Raw genomic sequence first — 23567 nt, 5'->3', positions numbered from 1 at the left:
TACTCTTTATACTTTATGTACAGGACATTGAATAAATATCAAATATTTGTACATCTTCATTTTCCTATGGTGAACAGTTTCCTAAAAGAGAGATAGAGGATCATTGTGACTTATAGCTTCAGGACTATATTTCATTGTTCAATAAGCCTGACGGTGTCACCTTGGCCAAGCCACATGACTTCTCAGGGTCTTGGCTATTTCATGTGTAAGTCAGGGAAAAGGATGTAGGTGACCGCTCAGCTTTAGAGATGAGTTTGTGGAAACTTCACACAGTTTAGAAAACAGAACTAAACACCTACTGCCACCCTGGAAGCAAGAGAGTGCCAGACACCATTTGTAACACAGGAATGAAATGTTTGAATAATTGTATGAAATTGAATTTTAACTGAACTAGTTCATTCAGTTAATTTTTCTTTAAAATTAAAGTATTACCTTAATGCTAACCAATAAACTGTAAGCAAAAGACTTACAGAATTTCTGAATGATATTAAATCCACTACATCTAAAACTTTTGGATATCTAATTTTAATAAACAGCTTTCTTCCTTCATAATTTTGAATATATACCTATTTGAAATAAATTGTTAGATATTGCTATACATTTTGATAAATATTATATATAAATTATTAGGCCATTAGAAAAAGCTAGGCATACTATTTCCCAAGTAATTATATAGAGATATTAAAGTTTTAATGGGTTGTTAGTATTATTTCTTTAAAGACTATGGGTTTTAGTACTTATTCTTACCGAAAGAATAAAAATAATATGTGCTGAACTCTGACTATCTACATATATAAAAGGCTAATATACAAAGTGTCCCCTTGGGAGTCCAACTGGGAGACTGGGAGTTCGATCGCTCGCTATGACATACACTGACCACCAGGGGGCAGTGCTGAGCAAAGGAAGGCCCTGGCTGGAGGCCGGAAGGCCCTGATCGCCAGCCAGGCTTAAGGACCCTACCTGTGCAGGGCCTCTAGTATTTTTATATTTTTACTTTTTATCTTGAAATCAGCCCATTTATTTATTCAGGAAACATTCATTGAGCATATACTATATACAAAGCCTTGAGTTAATGACAGGGTATACAGTAAATTTATAGTGTGGAAGAGATGAACATTACAAAAATCACAAATGCATATATAATTTTAATGCTCACTGAGTATGTGGCTGTAGTGAAAAGGGGCAGTGTGGGGAGAAGATCACTAAATGTCCAGAAGAAGTAGAAGGGGCTAAATTTTGTAGGGTCTGTTGACCATCTTAAGATTTTACATTTTCTCTGAGTGCAATAGAAAACCACTGAAAGCTTTTCAGAAAGTGGAAGACATAATCCAATTTATACCGTAGCAACCACTTTGGTCATTAAATGAGAGTGAACTGGGAAGGAAGGCAAGAGTGAAAGGAGAGAGACCAATTAGGAGGTTCTTGCCATGTTCCAGAGAGAGAGGTCTTGATGGCTTGAACTATGCAATAGCAGTAGAGATTTAAAAAAATAAATAGATTTGAGATATATTTTTGAGAAACCAATTCACAGGTCTGATGATTGATTCCATTCAGGAAGATTAGGAGAAAGTTAAGTCTTTGATGATTCCCAAGTTTCTGCATTGAGGAAATGAAGGTGCTATGGATTGAAATGGAAAACCTAGAGGTAGAGTAGATTTGAGAAGAAAGATGGCATTTTCCATTTTACAATGAGAACACTGAGGCTCAAAGTACTTGGGTTCTTATTTATAGACTAGAGGCCTAATACATGGAATTCATGCAAGAGTAGGCCTTCACAGCCGCACTGGCTGCCTCAATTCCTCCCTCACAGTTGCAGGCAGCTGCCTAGATCCCTCCCTCTCAGCCGCTGGTGGCTGCCTGGATCCCGAGGCTGCAGCCCCAGCTTCATTCCGGAAGGACATCTGGAAGGATGTCGGTCTAATTAGCATGTTATGCTTTTATTATTATTATATATACTAGAGGCCCGGTGCACAAAAATTTGTGCACTCGTGGGGGAAGGGGGGTTCCCTCAGCCCGACCTGTGCCCTCTCGAAGTCTGGGACCCCTCGGGAGATAACGCCCTGCTGGCTTAGGCCTGCTCCCGGGTGGCAGAGGGCAGGCCCAATCCCTAGGTGCAGCCCCTGGTCGGGCTCAGAGCAGGGCCGATTGGGGAGTTGAGGCGCCGCCCCCTGTCATGCACAGAGCAGGGCGGATTGGGAGGTTGCGATGCCACCCTCAGTCACGCTCAGGGTAGGGCCGATTGGGGGGTTGGGGCACCGCCCCCTGTCACACTCAAGGCAGGGTCGATGGGGAGGTTGTGGCGCCACCCCCTGTCACGCACAGAGCAGGGCCAATCAGGGGGTTGGGGCGCTGCCCCCTGTCACACACAGAGCGGGCCCATCAGGGGGGTTGGGGCTCCGTACCCTGTCACGCACAGAGCAGGGTCGATCAGGGGATTGGGGAGCTCCCCCCGTCATGCACAGAGCAGGGCCCATCAGGGGGGTTGCAGAGCTCCCCCCGTCACTCACAGAGCAGGGCCCATCAGGGGGGTTGGGGAGCTCCACCCTGTCACTCACAGAGCAGGGCCAATCAGGGGGTTGGGGAGCTCCCCCCTGTCACTCACAGAGTAGGGCCGATAGGGGAGTTGGGGCACCGCCCCCTGTCACACACAGAGCAGGGCAGAGCAGGGCCGATCAGGGGGTTGGGGCACCACCACTGTCACACTCAGGGCAGGGACAATGGGGAGGTTATGGCTCTACCCCATCACACACAGAGCAGGGCCCGTGGGGTGGGTGAGGGGGTGCCGCCCTCTATCACCCACAGAGCAGGGCCGATCAGGGGGTTGGGGCGCCGCCACTCTCACACTCAGGGCAGGGCTGATGGGGAGGTTATGGCTCTACCTTGTCACACACAGAGCAGGGCCCGTGGGGGGGGGTGGGCGCCACACCCTGTCACACACAGAGCAGGGCCGAGCAGGGGGTTGGGGCGCCTTCCCCTGTCACGAACAGAGCAGGGCGGATAGGGAGGTTGTGGCCCCTCCCCCTGTCACACACAGAGCTGCAGGGCGATCAGGGGGTTTGGGCACTGCCCCCTATCACACTGATCCCGGTGCCTGGAGGCCTCTCGGCTCCGCTGATCCCGGTGCTGGGAGGCATATTACCTTTTTACTATATAGGATAGAGGCCTGGTGCATGGGTGGGGCTGGCTGGTTTGCCCTGAAGGGTGTCCTGGATCAGGGTGGGGGTCCCCACTGGGGTGCCTGGCCAGTCTGGGTGAGGGGCTGAGGGCTGAAGCTCCCAACTGCTCCTTTTTTTCTTTTTTTTTATTCTGGGCCAGCTTTAGCTCTGGCTCCAGCTCTGAGGCCTCTGCTGCTGAAAGCAGGTGTCTGGTTTGTTTGTGTTCTATAATCGAAACTCTGTATCAACTCCAGCTCTGAGATCCCGGCTCGCTGAAAGCAGGTTTCTGGGATTTTGTTTAGCTCCTATATTTGTTACAGTGTTTCAAACTGCAAGCTCAGAGGCCGGCAGCGTCAGGCGGGGAACGTTGGAGTCCTCCGTCACTGAAGCAAGCAAGCCTCATGTTCACTTTAAGCTGCCTGGCTGCCGGCCGCCATCTTGGCTGGCAGTTAATTTGCATATCACCCTGATTAGCCAATGAGAAGGGTAGCAGACGTATGCTAATTACCATGTTTCTCTTTTATTAGATAGGATATCCACCAGGTCAGAGCTATATTATATACCATCTTTGCAAACTACATTACCTTTAATAACTTCTGTGTTTGGTTTGATGTTATGATACCTTTGGCCTCCACCCATGGTTGTCCAGAGCAATGGCACTATTCCATTTGTCTGCAGTAAAAAGTTCTATTGTCTTGTTCCATTGGATATGTAAGTCCTCTTGAAACTTACAAGGACCCTGTAGCCCATATAAAGCCTTCGACTCAGATCCTGCATAGGAAGAGGAAGCTAACCTCTCCACTGACAGTGCAGGACCTGAGCTGTGGCCAGGGGCATGGATGGCAGTGCTGTGATCGAGACTATACTCCTGAGTGCTGTTGGGATCCTGCCCAATCTTTAATCTTTTCCTGGAAAAAAAATTGGTCCCCATAAGACTTGAGGTATTTTGCTATGGTGGTGAAGAGCTCAGGTTTGAAGACAAATACCCTTGGGTCCTGCTAGCTAAGTGACCTTGGAAAAGTCACTTCCATTTTCCCTTCTGTGATTTCTTCATGTGCAATAATAGGATCTGTCATTAGGCTGATATGAAGAAAAAGAGATGCCACATGTAAAGAGCCTTACCTGGCACCTGGTAAGCCTGCCATAAGCCAGGCTTCTGTTTTCCAGCCACTTAGTTCCCAGTGGAGATAACTTTTCTGAAGCACATAATTGTCTGATGCTTGGTAACCCCCCCTGGTTGTTATTTCCCATAGAAAAATGTAAAAAATAGTAAATGGCAAAATTCCATTGGCAAGTCTTTGAACTTTAGATACTAACTAAACCCAATTTCTTAAATAATGAATTGACTCAAGTTCTCAGAGTCACTTCCTCTTTATTTATCCTTAGTTTATCAGAATTATCTTTGTCTGCTCTCTTTGGCTTATTTGGATATTGCATTCATTTACTTGGCAGCTTGGAAGAGATTGCACAGATATACTTCTTACACATCTTATCATCTGATGAGTCATCTAGCCAACTCTTATATCCACTTCTGTAATGCAAGGTACACATCCCTAGGAAGTTAAGTAATAGCAGACAAGGCTTTTTTTTGGGGGGGGGGGGGCGAGGGGGAGGTGCTCTAGAGGGTTCCTGAGATATTTAGCAACACCTTTGTTTTTTAAGCCATAAATTATGCCCTGGGGAATAAGGTCTCTAATATATCTCCCCTTGACTTTGGCTGCCATGGTGAGGATATTTGAATTCTGCCTGAGAGGCACAGATAGCATCAATCTGTAGGCATCTTAGCTTGTGCATTTCCTTACAGATCAGGTTGTCACTAAGCATTCTCTCCCAGTCTAAAGCAATTTGTGAAAATTAAGCCTTTAAAAAATTCAGTTCTTAATTATCCTTTCTGGATGTTACTAACCAAAGGCAAAACCAAAAAGGCAAAGCAAAAAATTATTCTGAACGTTAGTATAAAAAATATTTTTCAGTTCACCCAGAGGCACAAAGAGAGGACTAAATATTATTATTGTATCAGCATTCCCCAATGAGATAGCGAATTTATTTTAAAACATTTTTTAATCATATAGGTCGACCTTAGTAGACAGTGACATGACGTGGCAAGTAGAGTGTCTAGGGTGATACTGAGCAGTGCTCCATGCAGGGAATGAGATTGCCATTGTGTTACTTCAGCAGGATCAACCTCAGCCTGCCTCCCTTCCCTCTGTAAAGTGCATTCGGTTAAACAAATATTTGATTTCTGCGCTTCCACTGATTTCTAAGTGAATTCCCCTGTGCCTGACTGGTTTTGGAAGTAGAGGTCTGCCTTGTTTTTATAGACCAGATTAACATGGATGTTTAAATAAGTATCTGTAATTTAATTTCAAAATCCCATAGGAAGCTATGTTTATAATAGAAATTCAAGGAAAATACATTAATATAAAATAGAAATTTGTTCAAACCATTGTGACTCATAATCTTATAATCTTTAACTATTAATTTAATATTATACTTGCTTATAAGAAATATTGCTAGGAATAAAACATTTAATTTTCCACAGTTTACAGTGACCTTAATTTCTTTATCTTGTGGACATTGGGATAAGAAACATGTTCATAAGGGGCTTCAAATGTAGCTATATTTTATTTCTTAAAAACATACAAAGCAAATATAAAATTTTAAAAACTGAAGAAAACTAGATGGTAAGTACATGGGTGGGTGTTACATTATTTTAAAATATGTTTTTTGCTTGAAATATTTTACAATAAAATGTGCAAAAAAATAAAAATATGTTTAGGTTATTCATGCTTTCCTCTTTGTTTTCTTATTGCTATAGAAAGTATTTATCTTCTCTGGAACATTTAGAAAAAACTTGGATCCCTATGAACAGTGGAATGATCAAGAAATATGGAAAGTTGCCGATCAGGTAAGGATGCTAACAAATATTTTGAAAAAGGTAGTTCATACCCACACAAGAGTGGCTGTCATAGCTGAGATAATTTTACACACGTGTGTGTGTGTGTGTGTGTGTGTGTGTGTGTGTGTGTGTGTGTGTGTGTGAAATCAAAGAACTCTAACATACTAGAGCACCCAGTACTTGAATTAGACCTCCTCCTATCCTTAGTGTTTAGTCTTCATCTATCAGGCCCCAGAGATAACATTTCTGTGGCCTTCGTCCCTACCAATGTGCATCAGTGAGTCATGAACCGGGAGACCTACAGTACCTACAGCACACCAGGATTATTCCTGATACAAAAAGTCATCTCTCTACACCTTGCAGCTACTCCCTCTCTGGGTTTTGAAGCTTCCCCAGTAGAAAGAGAAGGCTTTGCTTTGACATGATGTATTTTTCTGGGAAGCATGGTTTTAACATATAAAGATGGTGATCATTCTAGGACAACTGCAGACGACTACAGTCCTCTCTGGAAGCCACCAGGAGTCAACTGCCTTTAGGGAGTGTGCTGGCTATGAGTGCTTCTAGGCACAATGCCACATGACCTAGATACAGCATTCTCCATTCTTCATGGTCATTAAGGCACCACATAGGACACACACAAATTAAAACAGAATCAAAATTCCTAAATAAGACCCTGTATTTACCCAATAGGTGGTTTATTACAATTGAAGGTATTATACACAGGAATTTGGGGTGAGAGAGAGAGCTAGAGTGAAATGCTTGGTTCCATTAAAAAAAAAATATTAACTGTAAACTGACAATTTTTGAAATATAGGCATTATATTAATGTAAGAGGCAACATAAATTGCTCTATTTCATTAAACTTGAGGTTTAAGTTCCAAGCCCTGGATGATGACACACTACAACTATGAGACCTAAGTAAGAACTTTGAGATACAAGGGTCTTTTTAGGGAACAATATCATTCCACTATTTCCTGTATTGTTGGTCCCTGTAGCACAATTCCCACATGTTCTTTCCTTTTCTGCCTTCATTCAGAATGGATCTTGTCAGGAGCTTTGAAATATCTGTTAGTGTTAAACACTTCCCCATTGAGTGCCTGATCTTAACATGCCCCTAATAAAATGCACTTACATTAACTGTTTTCATTATCAAAGTTTCCTATTACCCAACAAATGGGAGATTTTAAAGGAAACATTAACTAAATTGGAAGTGACACGTATTAAGGAAGATCTTTGATGTGACTTCCAGAATGAACTATAGAGACACAATATTGTGGGAGAGAAACTTGGAAAGGAAGGCATCAGACTGTATAAAATCTGCAAATATTGCCAAGTCAAAATAAAACTTACAGGAAATCAGCAACATAAAAATATCTAAAATTTTAGAAGACATGGTGAAGATTTTAAATACCAATAGGATGCAAAAGTGTTTTGATTTTTATTTGATCAAATTGTATTGAGGTCTATATTTTTTCTGATCATCTTTTTAATAATTTGCAAACAGAGATGTTAATGCTATTCCTACATGATTAACTTCATGTGCTTTGAGCGGTGGTGATAAGTTTTTGCTGCAGAGGCCCTGAAAATAGCATAAAAACAAATAAGCAACAGCCCAGAGAAGTAGAAAAGGCATTGGTTTAAAAGAGGGCCTGGGCTTTCGTCCTAAATGGTTGATCATATAACATATCCAAACAGGAATATTTAGGGGCATGTCAGTTTCTAAACTGGACAGGATACTGGGAAAATGGTGTAAACCAGGATGATCTGGGGACGAACCAGGATGTATGTCATTTCATCGAGTCCTCTCTGTGACCTTGGTATGACTCAGGTCTCTAGAGGGAAATAAACTGAATAATGGCAGGTAGCCAAACTCCTGAATCATATCCCAACAGCACTTGGAGAAAATTCCCCTTTTCCCAAGTGAAAATCACAAGCACATGACAACAGTGGCCCAAGAAACACTTTATTCCTAAGCTTGGATCTGGAGGGAAACTCTATTGTGAAGCCTTACCATTGCTGACCTAGACTAGATTGTGTGAAGCCATGAGGATCATGCCTAATGAGTAACTCTTAAGGCCTGGAAGCAAAGCGGGCCCAAACAGCTCCCTGTCCCTTTGTGTCATAGGCCCACACCTTCACCTTGGCACTCTGTGAATTGAAACGGTCTAATTTCCACATCCCAAAACAAATCAGAGACAGATAGCTTCTCCCCAGAATCACTGACTTTACCAGGTGTATGGACAAAGAGAATTTCATAACAGACTGAATCCCAAATTGGGGAGTCGGGGGGGGAGGGCAGCAAGGCCCCTGGCTTTGTGGCCCAGTAAATTGATAGCATTGTTATAATAGTTTTCTATTTTTCAATTATAGTTGACATATAATATTATATTAGTTTCAGATGTATAACATAGTGATTAGACATGTAGTTATCTTCTAACATGATCATCCCAATAAATCTAGTACCCATCTGACACCATATATAGTTATTACAATATTATTGACTATATTCCCTATGTTGTACTTTATAGCCTCATGACTATTGGGTAAATACCAATCTGTACTTCTCAATCCCTTCCCCTTTTTCATCCACCCCTCCAACTCCCCTCCCATTTTTCAAAATGTTCTCTGTACCTCAGAGTTTGTTTCTGTTTTGTTTGTTTGTTTGTTTATTTTGTCTTTTAGATTCTACACATAAGTGAAATCATATGGCATTTGTTTTTCTCTGTCTGACTTATTTCACTCAGCATGATACCTTCTAAGTCCATCCATGTTGTTTCAGATGGCAAGATTTCATTCTTTTATGATGGAGTCATATTCCATTGTACATATGCACCATTTCTTTATCCATTCAAGGTTTTTTGGGGTTTTTTTGTTTCCATTTTCATGAAATATTTTTCCATCCCTTTCATTCTGTGTGTCCTTCAATCTGAAATGAGTCTCTTATAGACAGCATATGTAAGGGTCTTGTTTTTTTTTTATTATTCATTCAGGTTATTTTTTTATTTCTTTTTAGAGAGAGTGTGGAAGGAGAGAGAAAAACATCAATGTGAGAGAGATACATCGATTGGTTGCCTCCCACAGTGCCCTGCCTGGGGGAGGGGAGCAAACTGTAGCCCAGGTATATGCCCTTGACTGGGAATTGGACCCAAGACCCTTAGGTACAGGGGCCGACATGCTAGCCCTTGGGAAACATCGGCCAGGACCACCGTATGTCTTTTGATTGGAGCATTTAATCAATTTACATTTAAAGTAACTGTTGATAGATATGTGGTTATTGCCATTTTCTTATTCATATTTTTAATATGTTTTATTGATTTTTTACAGAGAGGAAGGGAGAGGGATAGAGAATTAGAAACATCGATGAGAGAGAAACACCCATCAGCTGCCTCCTGCACACTCCCCACTGGGGATGTGCCTGCAACCAAGGTACATGCCCTTGACCAGAATCGAACCCGGGACCCCTCACTCCGCAGGCCGATGCTCTATCCACTGAGCCAAACTGGTTAGGGCAATATTTTTAAATCTTCTTTTTCTTAAAGAAGTGCATTCAACATTTCTTGTAATACTCATTTGGTAGTGATGAACTCCTTTAGCTTTTTCTTGTCTGAGAAGTTAGTTCTTTATCTCTCCTTCAATTTTAAATGATATTCTTGCTGGACAGAGTGATCTTGGTTGTAGATCCATGTTTTTCATGACTTTGGATATTTCATGCCAGTCCCTCTGGCCTACAAAATTTCTATTGAGAAATAAGCTGACAGCCCTATGGGAGCTCCCTTGTAGATAACTAACTGCTTTTCTCTTGCTGCTTTTAAGATTCTCTCTTTGTCCTTAACCTTTGGCATTTTAATTATGATGTGTGTTGGTGTGGGCTTTTTGGGTTAATCTTGTTTGGGACTCTGCACTTTCTGGGCTTGTATGTCTATTTCCTTCACCATGTTAGGGAAGTTTTCCATCATTATTTCTTCAGAAGGTTTTCAATTCCTTGCTCTTTATCTTCTCCTTCTGGTTCCCTTATGATGCAAATATTGGTATGCTTGATGTTGTCCCAGAGGCCTTTAAACTATTCTCACTTTTTTGGATTCTTTTTTCTTTTTGTTGTTCTGGGTGTTTTCTTCTACCTTTTCTACCAAATCACTGATTCGATCCTCTGCTTCATCGAATCTACTGTTGATTTCATCTAATGTATTCTCCATTTCAGTTATTTTATTCTTCATTCTGACTGGTTCTTGTTTATGTTTCCTATCTCTTTGTTGGAGTTCTCACTAAGTTCATCTACTCTTTCCCTAAGTTCACTGAGCACCCTTATAACCAGTGTTTTGAACTCTGCATCTGATAAATTGCTTGTCTTCATTTTGTTTAGTTCTTTTTCTGAAGTTTTGTTCTGTTCTTTCATTTGGGACATGTTTCTCTTTCTCCTCATTCTGGTTGCTGCCCTGTGTTTGTTTCTTTTTTAAAAAAATATGTTTTAATTAATTTTTAGAGAGAGAGAAACATCGATGTGAGAGAGAAACATAGATTGGCTTCCTCCTTCATGCACCTGACCAGGGATTGAGCACATAAGCTGGGCATGTGCCCTCACTAGGAATTGAACTGGTGACCTTTTGGTACATGGGATAGCCCTAACCCAACTGAGCCACACCTGTCAGGGCATGTTTCTATGTATTAGAGCTGCTATGTCTCCTGGTCTTGGTAGAGTGGCCTTATACAGTAGGTGTCCTGTGTGGCACAGTAGTGTAGTCTCTCTGGTCACCTGAATCAGGTGCACCAGGTGTATCTTTTGTGTGTGCTCTGTGTGCTTTCCTATTGTGGTTGAGCCTTGATTACTGCTGGTATGTCAGTGGGAGGGATAGAACCTCAGACTGATTTGTTGTGAGGTCTGCTTATGATTGCAGTGGATGAGGTTTTGTGCAGGGGCTGAACCTATGGAGCAGGATTCACTTTAGGGGATCTCTAGTGCCTGCCGAGTCTGTCCCTTGGGTGTATCATTTGTGGAGGTGGCTGGGTGTGATCTGGTGTGATCTGATGCTGGCCACTGAGTGTGTTGGCTCTGGGGCCTCTTGGGAGTTTCAGGCCACAGTCAGTCGCTCCTATGCCCTGCCCTGGGCCACCTGGTGTGAGCTACAAAGTGATCCACAGATGGTTGCCACGTGAGCTGAGCTTGAAAGTGCCTGGGAGAGGCCAAGCTGTGAACTGAGGCCTGCTCCTGCTAGTCCTAGGCTTAGGGATTCTTAGCAAGTGGTACAGGGCTTGCTGAGGCCAGGTGATGCTTGTTTGGGGTTTGTGAACCTTTGAGAGATTTTAGGAAAGTCTAAAGCATGAGCCAAGCTAGGCTATTTGAATGGAAACGTCACTAGAAGCTGCTTGGCTAAGCCTACAGTTTGGGTGGGGCGGGGTCTCAGGGAAATCACAGGGCAGGGCAAACAGTGTTAGTCAGGTTGATGGAGACTCAGATATGGCACTGCCTTCACATGCAGGGGAAGGGCTCAGCAAAGGAACAATGGCCTCTGGGAGAAAGCTGCTTCTCTAGTCCTCACCCTGAATCCAGACAATTCAGTTCCTCCCTGTATGTTTCTGGCTCCTTTTGAACTGCTATCCCCATGCTGGATCTTAGAATGAGTGAATTCATGTGTGGGCCCTTTAAGAGGAACAACTGAGACTCCAGCAGCTCACTGTCTCACTCAGCCCCAACCTCTGCTGATTTTCACAACCAGAAGTTATGGGGACTTCTCTTCCCAACACTAGAACCCTGGGCTGAGGAGCCTAGTGTGTGGTTGGGACCACTTGTTCCTCAGTGGGGACATCCACAGACAAGATATCCCTCCCAATTTTTAACCACTATATGTGGGTGAGGGACCAGCCTGCTCTATGCCCCGCTCCCCCGCCCCCATCCCACCCTCCACCCCCCCAAGCCCCCCCCCCCCCCCCCCCCCGCCCACGAGTCTCTATGTGGCTTCTTCTGTATGTCCTTAGTTATAGGACTTCTGTTCGGCTAGACTTCAGAGGGTTCTCAATGATGGTTGTTCTGCAGTTTGGTTGTAATTTTGATGTGGTCCTGGGAGGTGAGTACACTGCTTCACATCTCAGCATGGACAATCACCTTAAGTCCATATAAGTGAGTTCTTATGTTCACCACCCCAACTGTCCTGTGTTCCTAATCCTAGTGAATGGCTTCACCATCCTCCAGTTGCTCAGAGGCAAGACCTGGGACTCATTCTTGATTTCTTGTCTCTTGGTTTCTCCATGTCAAGCCCCCTCAAGGCTGTTTCCTGCAAGTGTCTAGAGAATGTATTCACCTTTTTTCTTCCCCACCTGACACCACTATAACTCTCATGGGGACTTTTGAAAGAAGCTCCTGTCTTATTTCCCTTTTCTGCAGTTCATTTGGCTCTTTGCAGCTCTGGTAATCTTCCTAAACCCTGCATCTGACCCCTTGTTTCTCCCCTTCCTATGGCTCCTATTTCCCTTTGGACCAAGTTTGCACTACTTAAGGTGGCTTAAAAGGTCCTTTGCTATGTGGTCTCTGCCTGCCTTTCTAAATCATTCTCCAGCCTCCCCTGCCTACTGTGATCCATCTATACCAGTGGTTCTCAACCTTCTGGTCCTTTAAATACAGTTCCTCATGTTGTGACCCAACCATAAAATTATTTTCGTTGCTACTTCATAACTGTAATGTTGCTACTGTTATGAATCGTAATGTAAATATCTGATATGCAGGATGGTCTTAGGCGACCCCTGTGAAAGGGTCGTTCGACCGCCAAAGGGGTCGCGACCCACAGGTTGAGAACCGCTGATCTATACTGAATTTCTTTCATTTCTCTAAAGCATCTTATGCTCTCTGTTCTCCTGAAGCTTCTTCACATACTGTTCTCTGTATGCGGAAAACCCTGCTAGCCCTTCAGTGCCTGCTCCTAACTCATCTTTGAGGCATCTCCTTACACATTGCTTCTTTCCAGGAACCTGCCCAGATGCTCCAGGTCAGAGGGAGGAGCCCCTTCTGGGTGTATGCTATTCATCTACCCCTTTCATCACATTCTTCGCATGGGATAGAGATTTACCTCTTAACTTTTCCATGTACCCCACCAGATTGTGGGGTCCTTAAGGGCAGGAATGATGTCTATTCACTGAGGTATTTCCAGTGCATAGAGTAATATTGGCCACATGGATGGTGTTAAGTAAATATTCATTGAATGAATGATTTAACTTATTTACTTAAATAAGGGGCTGGGTTCATACGACTGGTGGATGCAGGAACAACAGTACCCTTTTCTGGTTCGCAGGATTACACCACTGCAAGCTGTGTCAGTATAATTCATAGTCTAAACAGCAGTTCTTTTGGTTATAGAATGAAGGCTTTTTTGGTGATTGTTTGCTTATTAGATTATTTATAAAATAGTTTCCTTTCTTACACATTGATAGCGAGGTAAGTTACTTTTAGAGAGTAAGCTAAATAGCAGAAATAGTGGCTTTTTAAGTTAAAAATTTGCCCTCGAAAACCTGCAGAGTAGCAAAATGAGTGTCTTAAGGAGTTGAGAGGGTCTATTTTTATAACTGCCTACTAGTGGACTATTTAGTCAGCACAGTTCACTTTTTCTGATTTTTTTTTCATGCTTCCTTGTCACAAAGCAAACTCTTGCTCCACAATAACATTCCACAGTGCAGCAAGAGCAAAAGTCAACATTTTAAAAGAAATATCTGGTCCTGTCAGGCTGTTAAATATTTTTTAGTTTGATGTGTCATAAAACAAAATTTCTCCTTTCTAAATAGAAGTTTGGGAAGTATATGTGATTTATTATTCAACAGCGTAAAGCTAGCAGATTCTTTTGTCCTAAGTTCTTTTATACACATTTGTTGATGCTTTTATTTCTTTTTAATGCTTAGTTAGAATGAAAAACACTAGACATGTTTAGATTCCAGTAATTTTTAATTCACCTTAATTTGGACAGTTTGTCTTTCTTTCTTTTGTTCTTTCTTTCTTTCTTTCTTTCTTTCTTTCTTTCTTTCTTCTTTCTTTCTTTCTCTCTTTCTTCTTTCAACTTTATTTTCCATTAATCTTATTTCTATTCTGTTTAAGAGTTTGTGAAAGAACAGCTTAAGACCACTCAGTGGTTGTCCCTACCCATTCAGTGGCCTGTGCAGTGGGGGCTGCAGTGATAGGCTATATTTATTTTTAATCTATTGAAAATAGATTATGACACTATTAAAAATAATAATAATTAATAATAATTATTATTATTATTAATAGTTATTATCTTGGGAATATGTCTATATTTTTATTTAAAGGATTGTGCTGCTACATATAATTAAATTTAATTATCTCTATAGCAATTCGCATTTCATTTTTACCCCCATAGCACTTATTTCTTTGAACAGTAATTTCTCAGTTACTATTTTTGTATTTGTCTGGGTCATGAGTTCCTTCAAGGTAGGGCCTAGTGTTATTCATCCTTGAATCCCTAGATCTGCCATAGTACCTAGAATTTCATAAACTCTCATTGAGCCTAGTAAGAAATACATGACTAAGCAGTCATTTACATCCAATCCATCAGCAGGCTATTAAACCATTCTTATCACCACATTGAGTTGGTAACAATAATTTTGTATCTTTTTAAAAACAATTGCTATTCTATCTTGCTTCCTATTTTCTCTACAAAACCTCTCACAATATATGGAATAAATGAGGTAATTAATAAGTTTGTTAAATGTTCACGGACTTCAAAAGTTAAAGTTTGACTGACGTATGTTGACCTTTCTCTAGTGAATGTGATTTTACAAGATTTTTATCATACTTCATAGTGAGTAAAATAGTGAGATAGAAATGTTGCAAAATACATTCTCTATTGGTCTGTCTCGCTGTCATTCATTTTAAAAAATTTTTGTTCTGTAAACACTGGCAGTAATATATATTTAGACATATAATTATTTACTTGTAGTAAAGAAATAGTTTCATTTGGGAAAAACAAATACTTTTCTCAGCTCTTTATCACAGAGAAGTGCAAAAGTATCACATAGTGAAGTGGCTTTCCTACTAGGGCCCTGGGAATCAGTGTGTGATTGGTGTGAGATCTACAGGAACAATACATGCTACTACATTCATACAACCCTGTTACTAGGGGCTTGATGTAAATGAATAGTATTGTAGTATTTCCTGCTAACTTGGTCTCTAGTCAACTTGTGAAGGGTAGTGTTTCCGTGATCAGCCCCATGTCCTTGGGATTTCCAAGCTCCAACAATACTATTAGTCACCATGGATTAAGTGTTTACCATGTGCTATACTCTGTGGCAACTTCTTTCCACAATTATCTTATTTAATCCTCATTACAAACTTTTGAAATCTATACAAGCTTTTCCTCATTTTTTCCAAGTGAAGTAAATGAGACCTAAATAACATCATCAGCAAATCAGTGGTAGAGTGCAGATTCGAAGCCACCTCCCTGTGATTTCAGAGCTCTAGCCTCTAAAAAAAAAAAAATTCAATTTAATTGGGATGACATTGGTTAATATGATCATATAGATTTCAGGTGTGGATTTCTATGTTACAAGATCTCTATATTATACTGTGTGCCCACCACCAAAGACAAATCATCCTCCATCACCATACACTAGGCTCCCTTCACCCCCCAATCCCCATCTTTTCACTCCCCACCCCCTTCCCTCTGGCAACCACCACACTGCTGATTGTGTTCATGAGTATCAGTTTTATATCCCACATTTGAGTGAAATCATATGGTTCTTAGTTTTTTCTGCCTGACTTGTTTCACTTATAATAATCTTAAGGTCGATCCATGTTGTTGCAAATGGCACTATTTCATCCTTTGTTATGGCTGAGTACTATTCCATTGTGTATATGGACCACATCTTCTTTATCCAGTTCTCTATCATAGGACACCTTGGTTGCCATCATTACTTGGCCACCTTGAATAATGATGCAATGAATATAGGGGTGCATATATCTTTGCAAATACATATGTTTGAGTTTTTCTGGTTTATACCCAAGAGAGGGATTGCTGGGCCATATGGCAGCTCCATTCTTAATTTTTTGATGAATTTCCACACTGTTTTCCATAGTGGCTGTACCAGTCTACATTCCCACCAGCTGTGAATGAGGGTTCCCTTTTCTCCACAATATCTCCAACACCTGTTAATACTTGTCTTGTTGGCAGTAGCCATTTTAACAGGTGTGAGGTGGTATCTCATTGTAGTTTTGATTTGTGTTTCCCTAACTGCCAGTGAGGTTGAGCATCCTTTCATGTATCTATTGGCTGCTGTATATCTTCTTGGGAGGGGTATCTGTTCAGGTCCTCTGCTCATTTTTTAATTGGGTTGTTTGTTTGTTTGTTTGTTTGTTTGTTTTGTGTTGAGTTTTATGAGTTCTTTTTATATTTTGGATATTAAACTTTTGTCAGAGCTATTGTTTGCATATATCATCTCCCATTTGGTTGGCTGCCTCTTTGCTTTGTTGTCGGTTTCTTTTGCTGTGCAAAAGTTTTTTAGTTTGATATAGTCCCATTCATTTATTTTTGCCTTTACTTCCCTTGCCTTTGGGGTCAAGTTCATAAAATGTTCTCTATGATCAATAAGTTTAGTACCTATGCTTTCCTCTATGTAATTTATTGTTTTTGATCTTATATTAAGATCTTTGATCCATTTTTAACTAATTTTTGAACATGGGATAAAATTGTAACCCACTGTCATTCTTTTGCGTGTGGCTTTCCAGTTTCTCCAGCACTATTTATTAAAGAGGCTTTCTTTACTCCATAGTGTTTCTGGCTACTTTGTCAAAAATTATCTGCCCATATACATGGGGTTTTATATCTGGGCTCTCAGTTCCATTGACCTGTGTGTCTGTTTTTCTGCCAATGCCATGCTGTTTTATCACTGCTCTGTAGTATAATTTGAAGTCAGGTAGTGTGATATTTTCAGCTTCATTCTTTTTTTCTCAGGAATGCTTTGGCTATTCAGAGTCTTTTGTGGTTTCATACATAATTGATAATTTTTTATTCTATTTCTTTAAAAATGACATTGGGATTTTAATGATGATTGCATTAAATGTGTATATTGCTTTGGGTAATGTGGCCATTTTAACTATGTTGGTTCTTCCAATCCATGAACATGGGATATTTTTCCATTTTGTTATATCTTTTTCAATCTCTTAATAATGCTTTGTAATTTTCAGTATATAGGTCTTTCACATTCTTTGTTAAGTTCATTCCTAGGTATTTTATTCTATTGGTTGCAATTGCAAAATAAATGCTTTTTATTTCTTTTTCTGAAGTTTTGTTTTTAGTACACAGGAAGGCAGAGGATTTTTGTACATTGATTTTGTATCCTGCAGCTTTACTGTGTTTGTTTCTAACAGTTTTTTGATGGTGTCTTTAGGGTTTTCTATGTACAAGTATTGTCATCTGAAAAAAATGATACTTTTACTTCTTACTTTCCAATTTGGATGACTTTAATTTCTTTCTCTTACCTTATTGCTCTGTCTAGGACTTTCAGAATAAGAGTGATGAGATTGGGCATCCTTGTCTTGTTTCTGATTTTAGAGGAAAAGATTTCAGTCTTTCACCATTGAGTATAATATTGCCTGAAAGTTTATCATATATGGCCTTTATTATGTTAGGTACTTTTCTTCTATCCCTTTTGTGTTTAGTGGTTTAATCATAAATGGATATTTTATTTTAAGTGCTTTTTCTGCATCTATTGATAAACTCATATGATTTTTATTCTTTCTTTAGTTAATGTGGTATATTACATTGATTTGCATATGTTGAACCATCCTTATGCCCCTGGAGTGAACCACACTTGATTGTGATGTATATATAAAGATTAATAAAATTGACAAACCCCTGGATAGACTCACTAAGGAAACAAGGGAAAAGAACCCATATAAATAAAACCAGAAGTGAAAGAGAAATCACCACAGACATCATACTAGAATACTATGAAGGACTATGCCACCAAATTCAATAACCTAGAAGAAATGGATAAGTTTCTAGAAATATATAACCTTCCTAGACTCAATCATGAAGAATTGGAAAATCTAAATAGACAGGTCAACAGTGAGGAAGTTGAAACAACCATAAAAAACCTCCCCAACAATAAAAGTCCAGGACCAGATGGCTTCACCAGTGCATTCTACCAGATGTTCAAAGATTTAAAACCTGTCCTTCTCAAACTCTTCAAGAAAAAATTGAAGGAGAGGCAATATTTCCTAGCACATTTTATGAGGCCACTATATAACCCTGATACCAAAACCTGGCAAGAATACCACAAAAAGGAAAACTACAGACCAATATCTCTGATGAATACAGATGCAAAAATCCTAAACAAAATACTAGGAAATCGAGATCTAGTTTTTAATTAGTACAATATTTTGCTTTTTAATTGATATATAATTGACATACATACTGATCATTATATTAGTTTCAGGAGTACAACTTTAAATTTAGTAATTGTATATGTTGCAAAATGACTACCACAAAAGTCTAGTTAACATCCATCTAAGTTGTTCTTTTCATAATAGTTAATTTGACTTAAAAATATCCTTAAATACTGCTAATTGATCTGAGATAAAATACTGATACCACAGAACATGCTTATCAGTGTTAGGAACTTATAATGTTATCATTTGATCTTTAAAAGGTTTTATAGAGTCTTAAAGATGAGAAAACAGGCAAAGTTACTTATCTTAATTCACATGCTATATTGGCAAAGCTAAAGCCAGTATCATTCATTTATTGCTGTCATTCTTCCTTAATTTGGGATTCATTTATCATTCATCTAAACCATGTTTATTTTGTTTGGTCAGCACTCCAACTTAGTACATATTTGTTGAACAAATGAGTTGATGTTGACAATGTGTCCAGTATTGGTACTGGGAACACAGAGTTAAAAAGCACATCTTTACCCTTAAGAAGCTGATAGTCTCAGGGGAAACTTGTATAAATGGCCCCCTGGTTAGGTGCCTGACCGCCCTGAAGGATGATCAGAGATATTCAGAAGGGTATGTCAGGTGTATAGGGACCTACAAGCTGTTTGGTGCTGCTGGAAGTAAGAATGGAGGGGACTCAGTTCTAGATACCTTAAACGCCACCTCAGAGAGCTCAGTTTTATTCTGTTAGGAAGCTATTTAAAACAGAGAAATAAGATGGTCAAGCCTGTATTTTTAGAAGGTTCCCTGGAGTGTTTGTGTGGTGAATTGACAAATCCACAACTTGGGATTTACAGTATGATGTTTAAAGATTGCCGAAACCGGTTTGGCTCAGTGGATAGAGCGTCGGCCTGCGGACTGAAAGGTCCTGGGTTCGATTCCGGTCAAGGGCATGTACTTTGGTTGCGGGCACATCCCCAGTAGGAGATGTGCAGGAGGCAGCTGATTGGTGTTTCTCTCTCATCGATATTTCTGACTCTCTATCTCTCTCCCTTTCTCTCTGTAAAAAATCAATAAAATATATTTAAAAAATAAATAAATAAAAATATTTTAAAAAAAAAAGATTAACATGGCCTACCCTAGTGTCCCTATAATAGGATCAGTGAGGAGGAGAAGGATTTAAGAAGTATTTGGAAGATGTCTGGGGCTATAGATAAGGATTTGAAAAATCATTAGCTTATCTGCGGTAATCGATGCCCTAAGAATGATCGAGATCTCAGGAGAGTTTGGAGAGTTGAGGGTTAGGAAGATGAATACTCAAGGGACAGGAAGAGGAAGAGTTGCCCACACATGATAATAGGAAATGGTCAAAGATTGTGTGGTTTCTCATAAGCCAAGTAATAGCTGTTTGAAGAAGGAAGCATGTTCTGTGGTATGAGGAAGTGGAGACAATCAATACATACTAATTTTTTGAGATTTCTAGATGACAGACAGGGTAGATATTACATAACAGCTAACGGAGAACGTGGATGCAAGTGAGGGGTTTTGTTTCTGTTTTAAGATGGGAGAGACTGTAGCAGGTTCATAGACTGAAGACAGAGAGAACACAGCTCCTCTAACTCCCCACCAGTGTCCTTTATTCACATTCTCAACTACTTGGATCCAAAAGTAGTTTTCTGTTTGAGTCTTCTGGGATACATCAGAGTAGTCCCCTTATCTAAACAATATGTTTACATTCTCTGCCATCTCAGACGCCTTTCAGAATTCATGAATTCTCATAGTGAGACTGCTTTAATGAGAACCAAACCAAGGAAAAGAGTATCATCTACAATACATATTACAGGCACACAGTTAATATTTGCTGCACAAACATCACTGGACTCATGAGTTTTTCTTAAAGCCATTATCTCATCTGCCTACATTACAGTTAGGATTGCATGCTACTTCCCCATACTAAACCTCAGATTTCCCGAGGGCAGGAGACAATCATCTGCACATCTTTTTAGCCCTCAAACATTCAGCAATCCTTGGCAAAAAAATAAACATTAATGCACATTTACCTGAATAAGTGATCAGAACCAAGACTTCAGTCATTTTTGTCTTATTTTGAAAGAATGGGTTTCTGTATCTTTTGACATTTTTTTCAACCTATTTTTTCTACCTACCTTATAAAACCAAGCCATTGAACCCAACACAAATCTCATATTCCACCTCAATATATTACCTTAAAATCTCCTAGTCTTGACTTAGTGGGGTTTTTTGTGTTGTTGTTTTTTTTTTTCTTACTCCATAGTTTCATCAATTTCTTAAAATCAGTTTTTATTTATTGAAGAGATGAGTAGCAAGTGGCCATATGTAGTTGTAAAAAACTCTCAGTTGAATTGTTTATGCCACTTTTCATGCTCTATTATGACAGAATAGAGAATGGAAGGGAGTGTAAAAGAATCTGTCATGATATACTAAACAACTCCATTCTCTAGCATGTATTCCATTGTGTTGTGATTGTTTGTGTAAGTCTTCATAAACCCTGATCCTTGCAGGGGCCATGTGCCCTTGATCGTTTCTTCAATCCCTATTGGAATACCTGACATATAATAGGCATTCATTGAAAATGTCCTGAATGATGAAGTACAGAAATGAAACAAGTCATAGATTGGTCCTTTAGAGCTGTCAAGATTATACAGCTGAGACTTTTGTTTAACCCAGCCTGCATAGCAGGAGTGGCAGGGGCTGACATGAAATTCAAACTTTTAGAACTCCCATGAGTGTCTTTAACCTTGTGGTATCTGAACTGCCCTTTCTAAGCACAGTGTTTTCCCTCTTTCTTTTCTGCAGGTTGGACTCAGATCTGTGATAGAGCAATTTCCTGGGAAGCTTGATTTTGTCCTTTTGGATGGGGGTTTTGTCCTAAGCCATGGCCACAAGCAGTTGATGTGCTTGGCCAGGTCTGTTCTCAGTAAGGCGAAGATCTTGCTGCTGGATGAACCCAGTGCTCATCTGGATCCAATGTGAGTTTCAGAATTCCTGCTATTGGGTAATACAGCGGCAGAGGCCTGCTGCATATTGACACAAATTCCCATGGCCTAGTGGAAAAGTCACCATTGGATATGCATACAAGTGCTTATTTCCTGGTATAAGAGCCTGTGTTCTCTTCTCACTGTGATTTTGGAATTCTCCCCCTTGTCAACACATGAAATATTAAGTTACACAGGCAAATTCTGATTCTTATGATTTTTCTTTCTATTCCATTTATATGGTAGCACAAAAGAACTACTAGTGATTCTACATAATGAAAAAAATGTACTTTTGTGAAATTTCCTTCAAAATATTTGTCCTATTTATTGATGGAAACTTAAAATCTAACCTTTGGTTGCAAAGCTGATTGTGGCTGACTATATCACAATTATGTTAAAAGTATTTAAGGAAAGATAATTTAAAGGACTCAGTTGCTAGGACAATAGGTATGTTATCAAAAATAAAGGCAGATTATTGATGTTCTGTGTGGTATTTTCTTTCTTTTCTAGAACATATCAAATTATTCGAAGAACCCTAAAACAAGCATTTGCTAATTGCACAGTGATCCTCTGTGAACACAGGATAGAAGCAATGTTGGAATGTCAGCGATTTTTGGTGAGTGTTTATAATTTACTTACGATCTCATGTCTCCTTTAATTCTTGATAACAATCTCTTAAGTGATAGTTTCTGCAAATCCCAGGTATGTACAAGTTCAACCTTAAAACATGTGTCATACAGCCATTTAGCTTGACTCAAAATAGCTGCACAAGTTTCTCGCTTTGATCTGAGTTATGAGGTAAGGTTGGAATGCAGTAAGTTTAAAAGAGCAGCATATTACTAAGTGACATTAATGAACTGGAACATCTACACTTTTGAGTCCTTTATTTGGGGAAGAAGTCAGGAGAAAGACTTAGGTCCTGATGCTTTTAATAACTAAATCTTCCTTGGGCAGGTAGGGTCCAGGACAGGCCTGGATTCTCTTGCATCTCATGTAGAGTTTCAGTATGATAGTTGAAAGGCTCACTTAATTTTTAAAGTCATTATTTGGGACTCAGGTGAATGTCTCTCCCAATCACCTTCTCATTGTGCTTTCAAAGCTGTCACAGATTCTTTCAAGTGACGTTTACAAATTCCCTCAGGTTTAGTCACAAGGAAGTTCTCAGGATGATGCACCACATTATTCTATTCAGACTTTTGGGGTTCCTGGAGGTAAATGCTTTCCTTACTGAAGGATTGTTATTATCATTTATTATTACTAAGCTCCAGGTCACAAATTAGGGGCTGACTCACAACCTCTTGCCCTGCCATGGTCAGGCTCAGGAGGCTGGATAAAGCCTTCCTACTCTCTGACCTTGGGTTTGCTCAACTTGAACATGTGAAGGAGGCATATTAAACTCAGGCACATTCTGACCAATATGGAATTTTTAACCTTCAAACCCACTGTTGATGAGGTTCAACTACAATGCTGTGGATTCTCACTCATTTTTAAGGTCGTATAGTGTGCCACGCCAGCACAGCCAAGGGTGAACCTGAGTGGGGGCAGCTGAAAGGCTTAAAAAAGACAGACAAGAGAATGAAAGCTGGGTCTCGGTGGGACACTGCTTCTCTGAGAGACAGCGACGATGCCCACAAGCCGTGTCTTTATTTTATAGCAGATGCCACGAGGCAAAGTAAGGGCGTGATCAAGATGTTTACAATATTCTCATGAGTTTCGATCCTACTCAATTACATGCACCTGAACTCTATCAAGTCCACATCACTCAGACACGTGGGGCCACATGTTTGGACCATAGGTTCAAGCTTACAACTATAGCTGTTGGCTATAATTGTGCTGGGAAGGCTCTGCCCTCCAAGCTGGGACTTGCACATGGCAATGAGTGGACTGTGCCCTCTCATTGGTCCAGGGCTTGAACCTGTCCAAAACACCGTCGCCGCTCTCCACACTATAGAAGGGATCTAACAAAAATTCTGTTTTTGAAAGCACCCTTAATTCCTCTAAAGCTCTTTGAAGAGGTAATTGCTCAGTACAATCCTAATTTAAAAAAAAAAAATTCTTCCAGCTGCTAAATAGAAAGTTACGGAGAGTTTCACAGATGGAGAAGCTCCATAAAGCAAGAGGGTGAAGGACTT

At 40.1% G+C, this 23567-nt stretch overlaps 1 protein-coding gene across 4 annotated transcripts in view; it reads left to right on the top strand.

Moving 5' to 3' along the window:
• The window catches only part of CFTR (CF transmembrane conductance regulator), a 208143-nt gene that overhangs the window by 182555 nt on the left and 2021 nt on the right, over nt 1-23567 (top strand). For all 4 annotated transcript variants that reach the window (XM_036328866.1, XM_036328867.1, XM_036328868.1 and 1 more), the window contains 3 exons: nt 5974-6063; nt 21257-21429; nt 21946-22051. In XM_036328866.1, coding sequence (XP_036184759.1) covers nt 5974-6063; nt 21257-21429; nt 21946-22051 — 369 coding nt within the window. The remainder of the gene's footprint in view (nt 1-5973; nt 6064-21256; nt 21430-21945; nt 22052-23567) is intronic.

Source organism: Myotis myotis, unplaced genomic scaffold (genome assembly GCF_014108235.1).
Source record: "Myotis myotis isolate mMyoMyo1 unplaced genomic scaffold, mMyoMyo1.p scaffold_m19_p_11, whole genome shotgun sequence".
In the NCBI taxonomy this organism is placed as follows: domain Eukaryota; kingdom Metazoa; phylum Chordata; class Mammalia; order Chiroptera; family Vespertilionidae; genus Myotis; species Myotis myotis.
The sequence above is the reverse complement of the archived record's forward strand: the minus strand, read 5'-3'. Positions and strand labels throughout refer to the sequence as shown.